This window comes from Rhea americana, unplaced genomic scaffold (genome assembly GCF_003343005.1).
Source record: "Rhea americana isolate MKP2758 unplaced genomic scaffold, rheAme1 scaffold_276, whole genome shotgun sequence".
In the NCBI taxonomy this organism is placed as follows: Eukaryota; Metazoa; Chordata; class Aves; order Rheiformes; family Rheidae; genus Rhea; species Rhea americana.
In genome coordinates, this window is record NW_028186397.1 from 813292 (window position 1) to 821078 (window position 7787).

The window sequence follows — 7787 nt, forward strand, 5'->3', positions numbered from 1 at the left end:
GGAGGCAGCGCGGCAGCCGTTGGAGCGCGCGCCGGGCCGCCCGCAACGGCTCGCGTCGCCATGGAGACGGAGGAGGCGGCGGCGGCGGCCGCCGAGAGCGGCTTCACCAGCGTCTCGTCCAAGCGGAGCCGGCGGAAGCGGCGGGCGGCCGGCGGCGGCGAGGAGACGGCGGCGATGGACACGGCGGGGCCGCGGCCCGGCAAGAGGCCCGCGTTCCCGCCCGTGGCCGCCGAGGCGCTGCGGGTGCGCGGGGCCCCTCTCGAAGGGGAAGAGGCCGAGGCGACAAGCGRTGTTTTTGCTGCGCTGCGTTTTTAGCACGTACCAACGGCTTCGCGTTTCTTCCTTTTCTTCTCTCGCTAGGTTGGAAATGAGGAGATCAGGAAGATTCCTGTGCCGGCTAACAGGTATACTCCGCTGAAGGAGAACTGGATGAAAATATTCACGCCTGTCGTGGAACACTTGCAGCTTCAAATCCGGTTTAATTTAAAAACAAGAAACGTTGAAATCAAGGTAAAGAGAGTTCTTTCTCCAGCTGTTTTTCGGGGGAAGTTTTACATCATTTCTGATCGACTAATATTTAAAATACAGTGTCTCTCCTCCTAAAGCTTTCCTGTTTTGTTCATTAAAGACCTTGTGTGAAGCACTCTAGATCTCAGATAATACTTGGAAAAATAGCAAATAAGTTATTTCACCTAACAGAAAAACTTGAGATCAAAATGAAATTTGGCACTTACTGCTTAGAAGCAAGCAGTTGATGCAAGTAAAATGTAATAGTCTACCTCTTCTAGAGATGGCCTGCATAAACTCCTTTTTTCTGGTTTTATAGAAGGCAACTTTATTTTAGAATTAAGAGAAGAATATTGGTTTGTGTGACAGAAATGATTTTAGAGCGCAATGTTTTGCGGGTACTTAAGGCTACTAGATATTTAAGGAGCTGTTACATGTTCGTAGAGGTTTTTTAGGGAGCCACTAAAATGTCTGATGTCTTTTGATCACAAAATGTCTTTTGTTTTTTGTTTTTTTGGGGGGGRGGAATTTTTCTTTAGTGGGTTGCCCTGAAATATTTCAGAGTATAGATGCCAATATGTAATTGTAAATCTTGTAAACTTTCTCATGTATTCTTATTAATTCGTACGCAGACTAGTTATTTCCAACTGTATATCTGAAGCTTGTGCTGTTTCTGATATAAGTAATTGTGTTAGCAATATTAATGTATATTTTCAAATGAATGAGAAGATACCAACAATACCAACAGTGATTTTGCTTCCTAACTTTAAACAACAACAATCTTACTGTAATTGTGGTGGTGGCTACAAGAGTATGTGTGGGGGGAAACATTATTGACAACAGGCTGAGGCCAATGTATAACTATGCCTTATTTACACTTTTCTAGAAATAACTGGGAGAAGTTAGGGTCGAGCAGGAATGGCCCTGCAATTTTGCAGAATAACTTGTGGTTGAGGGTCAACATAGCAAGAAAGCACAAAGTATATTCAGGCGTTTCAGTGAAAGGCAATACAGAAAGAGTATTGCCTGGATGCAGCTTTCTGTGATTAGCTTTCTTCTCAGATTTTTTTTCAAGTCGTGATCTTACTCTGAATGGTCTTAATTTGCAAATATAACATTTTGTCCTGCAGACTTGTCAAGAGACAAAGGATATAAGTGCTCTAACAAAAGCAGCTGACTTTGTGAAAGCATTCATACTCGGGTTTCAAGTTGAGGTGAGTCTTCCAACAACTAGTTCTGAGAGTTGCTTGAATCCGTTTGCTTTAAATCTTCGGCCTTTCTGCAAATTACAGTAAGATATAATAAAACAATATATAAATGGTTTTCTTAAAAAAAAAAAAAAAAAAAAGCTTATTTGAAATTGTGAATGAGTGGAAATCTATTTTTTTAAATTAGTTCAGAATAAAAAAGTAATCCTCAAACAGCACATATCTTACAGCCAGTGGTATTGTTCTTTAAATTTATGAAATGGAAGAAATATCTTGTGATATATGAGAAGTAAACATGAAGTGATAAACTGCCTTGGAGCTACTCTGTACATGCAGAGATTGTTCCTTTTGGTTTAGTCCAGGCCAATAGCTGTTACTCTGTTCAAAGCTCAAACTTTACTTGCTGAGAACAGAAACACTTTTTGAAGTGCACTTGCTCTGACTTTACCAGCTTAAGTAGACTCTGGGAGAATGGTGTTTGCGGTGTTCTCTATATAGAAATATAAGTTTACATTGCTATTGAACAAGCTGGACTAGTTTTTGTCAGCTATCATTTCACACATTAAATGAGGAAATATTATTGATTTTCTTTTTATATATATAAAAAAACAAAATACACTCTCGCAATTCTGTGTGTTGTGGTACTGTAACAAGCTTACTGATAACTAATCTGTTAACATTTTAGGATGCTCTTGCTCTGATCAGATTAGACGATCTTTTTCTAGAATCCTTTGAAGTTACAGATGGTAAGTATTTTCTGCTGTGGTATTCTAGCAGTTGGGTTTATCATCTGTAAATACTTTTTTTTCCCCCCACTCTTCCCTCCCCCCAAAATGAAGTAGCTCCTTCATAGTCAGTGACACCACAAGAAAGCAGCTCACTCTGCTCGTGTCATTTATGCACAACAGTGGATTATAGCCTAGGTRCATGAGGATTCAAAGGTTAGGCCATCTTACAAAGATGACCTAGCAACCTCTCTCCCCCAAGCTGCTTTCTTAGAAGCATATCACCTTTGCCAAATTAATTGTCTGATAGAATTAGTTTTGCCCATCATAGAAAACTGTTCTTTAAACTTAAAAGGTGTTGTGGTGTTTTGGGGAATAGATTTGTTTGTTTATGCTGAAATGGTGTATTGGGCTCTGCTTCTCCCAGTATCTGAGAAGAGTAGTAGATACCACAAACACTGTTTAATATATTACTGGGACTCCTGGGAGCATACCACAAGACAGCAGTGCCTAAATCTAACTCATTTCATTTCTACTTATGTTAATTCTCTGTACTGTTGCTTTGTTTCATTCCTCAATCTTAACTGCCTGGTAGTGAAAAGAACACCTTCCATTATAGTTCTGTGTGAGAATTTCTCTCTGATACCAGAGACACTGTGGCCACATATAGTTAGATGTTTTTCACCTATATTGCTATAGGTGAATATAAATGTGTGCATGCACATATATATTTCACCTATAGTAATGTTGCTTTAGTACATTCAATTCTGCTATTTCAGTAACTTGCACAAAGGAAGTGTTACAGAAATACATTTGATGTTTTACTGTGTTTATTCTCCTTTTAGTCAAACCTTTGAAAGGAGATCATCTGTCAAGAGCAATAGGGAGAATAGCAGGGAAAGGTGGAAAAACCAAATTCACTATAGAAAACGTAACAAGAACACGAATAGTTCTCGCTGACACGTAAGTACAGACTTTCCTCCTAGACAGAGCACAGTTCCTAAGGTAATCTCTTTGATCTCTAGGAACCAAGAATAACCTGAATTTTGGGGAATTCCTTTAGAGCAGTAGTAGGACAAATCATTTAAGAGTTGTATTTAATGAATGCTATTTGAATACTTCCCGATGTGTAATACTTCTTTCCCTAAAGCTGCTATACTGTTAAATTTGGAAATTGTAAAATCTAGTTTAGTACTTAAAAAAAGAAGCTTCTAACTCATGAGTTTTTTTTTTCTAATTACAACCCTAGAAAAATAATTTGTACGCTGACTTTAAGGTCCTTGCTCACCTCTAACTTGAGTTCCCTGTTAACTATAATGATTGAGTCTTTTTTCCCCTCTCCAGTAACTAATGCTCCTTTGGCTGCTATTTTGCAGGAAAATTCATATTTTAGGATCTTTTCAGAACATAAAAATGGCACGAACAGCAATATGCAATCTAATTTTAGGTAAGTCCTGTTACCTAACTTTCTCTCAAACTGCTAAAATCTATTTTCATGTAATGACAGACTGCTTTATTTGGGTCTCAGCTTTTGCCCCAGTTTACCAACGTACGCAATTGGAGCAGGGGGGAAGAAGGGAGCGCGGTGCTGGTTCTCCTGCTCTGTTCCTCTCCTTCCCCCTGGGGCTTAGTTTCTGGCTCCAGCACCCTCCTCATGCTGGAAGAGATTTTCAGCTTCATGCACTCGCTCCCTGGGGGATCCATCAGCACCACAGAGAAACCCCAGTGGGGATGAGAAAGGCGAGGGGGTACTCTACAGAAGCACTCTCTTGCAGTGCAGCTGCCAGCTCAGCTCTGCGCCACGAGGTCTTCAGTGCGTCACAGCCCCCTATGCTGCGGGTCAGGAACAAACCTCAGTAGCCCCCGCTCATAGCGGCGATCTGAGCTGCTGCTTGCAGGAACAGACAGGGTGGCTAATCCTGAGCATCCTTCTCACCCCTTCTCCATGCTGGTACAGACGTAAGCAGGAGAGCAAAGCTTCCATTCCTGTAACGCACGACATCTTGTTTGCTGAATGATTTTGTATTTCTTCTTCTGCAGGCAGTCCTCCATCCAAAGTTTATGGCAATATTAGGGCTGTGGCGAGCAGAGCAGCTGAAAGATTCTGAGATGCAGAAGTGCTGCTGCACCAAGAGTCCAAGATGCAGAAGTGCTGCTGGTCCAAGGACTGTGGCAGGGAGTCTTGAGCTCTGTATACGTGAGATGTATTTAATGGAGGCCTGGAGTTCCACAAGTACCTGCTTCATCTTGTGCTTGATTTGGAGCCCAAAAGAAACCAGGACTACTTGTGCAGTCCAGATCTTCTTCAGACATACTACCTGACTTAAAATACTTAAGTCATTCTTCCTTGTGTATAGGTATTAAAGTCTTTTAAAGTGGCTGTGTCCATATCAGAAGCAGGGTTGACTCATTCTTCTTAAACTTATCCTCAAAACAGAAAACTTCAACAGATTTTCTGAATCTTAAACTATTCAGGCACTGCTATCAGGACTTCAGAAGGCCTTTGAGAAGGCTTTGTAGAGCCTAAAAAAGTTAACGTAGTCATGGATCAATACCTTTCTTTACAAAAAAAAGAAAAAAGTGAAATTTGAAATGGTTACTGGCAGGCTGCCCAAAAACTCGAGGACAAGACCATCCTGTCAATAGGTATCCCTCTTCTGAGCACATACCCAAGGAACTGGACTCACGAAGTCTGCTGCTGGTGCCATGGAACTATTACAAAAAAGTAAAGGAGGAAAAGATGATAAAGGGGTAAATAGTACACTTGAACTTAATCCTGGAAGATGGTCCTAGATTAGATTAGATTTTATTTTGATCTCTCACCAGTCTCCTTTCCACCAGGAAAGCTGAGAACATCCAGGGCAAGTACTTGGTGGTGCTGGGCACCATCTGAGGCTGCGCAGCAGGAGCACAAACACAGGCAAGTGCTGCCATCTCCACCCTCATAGAGCACTGCATGCAAAAGCAGGGGAAAATCATGGAACCTGCAGTAGAAGTCCTACTTGGACTTAAACAATAAGGCTCTTCCAAAATAGTGAAACAAAACAAACTGAAACATTATGAAAAACAGTAGCAAATTGAGTAATCACTATAAGCCTCTCTAAGGTTTGGCTCAGTAGTGCACTTCATAGCTTGGAGCATTTTTATAGCCAAATTCATTCAAATCTTCAACCACTAAGAGATTTAAGACTGGTGCTTATCTATCTTAGCATACAGATCTCAGAAGCCCAAGCTCTGTAGACAAGAAAGCTTCCTCATTAAGCAGCTCGAGTTAAAGCTGTGCACCTAACACCTTAAGCAACTAAAGAACAAAGATCTATGTTACATCATCTCCATTAGCTTGAAAGACTGTTAAAGGAGAAAACTAAGGTAAGGGTGTATGAAAGCTAATCCTTTTCCTGAAAGTAGGTGTACACTGACCAAAAACTGCTACAGAAGGGGAGACAGCATGCAGAAGGCCAAAACAACTCTTATATGCTCCTTTCTGGGACCTGTGAAACAACAGAGGCAATATAGAGAGAACAAAAGCAAAGGGTTCCCAGGCTGCAGTTACAGAAGGAAGTATTTCTACCACATGGATTGTTTTCACCTGCAGAGAAAGAAACTGCCTCTCATTCTCCATCCAGGTTATGGTTGGCTGGTAGCATTTTAAGAAGCTTTTGTCCAAACTGGACATTTAACGAATAGAGAATCAAATATACCTTTAAAAATGAAAATGGGAGTCTTGAAACACTAAATAAATCTTTAGAACTTAAATAAGATGGGATAAAAACTAAAAACAGTAAACTTAAGTTTTAAAAAAAGTCTAGGTAAACAGACCTCCAGCCAAGGTTCAAATATTTTATTTTGTATTCATATAGTATGAAGGTTCTTACAGTTCCCACAACATATGATGTAGCATGCAGAGGAAAAACTGAACATTCAACATAAATCATTTTCCCCAAACTAAAAAAAAAAAAAAAAGGAAAGGAAAGAAAAAAACAAACAAAAACCTCACCCCTCCCCTTCCAACCCCCTTAAGGAAATAACATTAGCACTATTTTCTATAATGCCAGCCAAGATATGCACAAGCAAGTTAAGAGAAATTGAAAGCATTTGCTAAAATGTTTGTAACAAATACTTATGTACAAAAAATTCACAAAAGACTAGTTTCCCCCTTGAAGCAGAGCACATGGCAGTTGACACTGGAACAGATACAACCACTGGCTGGGATAAGCCACGTACTGATCCAGAGGAAGAAAGTTACATGTAGTGGAGATTTTTGTTTTGAACATTAACATTTACCAAAGTTTGGCAACATTATCCTTTTAAATTATGCAAATTATGTAAACAAGAGGAACATTTCAAATCGATCTACATGCAAAACTTCATGTCATGCAAGGACACCAAGCACCTGGATTTCTCTCTCACAGACAGAGCCCATGATGTGCAGCACTCAGTTGAAGGAACAGCTATGGCGGACAGGTGCTCGATTTCAGTAGGTTCAGAAAACCTGCACTTTCCACTGCTGATTATAAAACAATTTTTTAATAGAAAAACTACTATACAGGAAAGGTGTACTGTCCTAAAAAAAATAATAATCTAGCAAATGTTTTTCTTCCAGCCAATAGTACCATTGCAGAAAAGGGAAGGGATGATATAAAGTCATAAAACATGGCTCACTACTTTTATATCACACATATATATCAAGTTACCATCCATTACAAATTATGATATGGACAAATCTAGAAAAGAAAAACTCTCCAGGCAAACTGGAGAACTGCAAGAGGTATAAATTTAGATAGTGTGAAGTTTTCTTCCTCTACGGTGTAGGTTAACAAGATTTTCCCCCTGTATGAATCCTATATACATATATATAAAATATTACCAGTTATTTATGCTACTTGTAGTATTCTTTAAATGCAGAGGGGAACTATCATGGTTGAAACAACAGAATTTAGTGGCAAGAGCATTTTATAATCTCACTAAGTACTACATAAAATAAGTAGATCGGAATCCTGCAGTTAATGTCAATCCTAATTTCATTAAATGAAGCACACGAGAAAATTATGAAGGCATCTAATATTATGAGCAGCAGCTGTATCTAAAATGAATCCAGAATAGCAGGTTTACATTTACTTAGGGACAGCTGTAACTGCTCCTAGTTACTAAGTGACAAAATATAGTGGCCACAGAAGCATTCTGCAGTTGCTATACACACACACAAGGGCTAGTTCTTGGCAGTAGCATTAAACTATATTCTCATATTAAGTAGAACTGTACTAGGTTATTCAGCAAAGAGACACAGTCCCTGGTAAATATATTAACAGGTATAAATAAACTTCGTCTCCTGTGTTACAAAAAAAAA

At 39.7% G+C, this 7787-nt stretch overlaps 1 protein-coding gene across 1 annotated transcript; it reads left to right on the plus strand.

Moving 5' to 3' along the window:
- Nucleotides 1-6: 6 nt before the first annotated feature.
- PNO1 (partner of NOB1 homolog) lies at nt 7-4836 on the plus strand. The gene is made up of 7 exons (XM_085308446.1): nt 7-243; nt 361-510; nt 1638-1721; nt 2401-2461; nt 3286-3403; nt 3817-3887; nt 4481-4836. The coding sequence occupies exons 1-7, from the start codon at nt 61-63 to the stop codon at nt 4546-4548; spliced, it is 735 nt and encodes a 244-aa protein (XP_085164572.1). The 5' UTR covers nt 7-60; the 3' UTR covers nt 4549-4836.
- The last annotated feature ends 2951 nt before the right edge of the window (nt 4837-7787 follow it).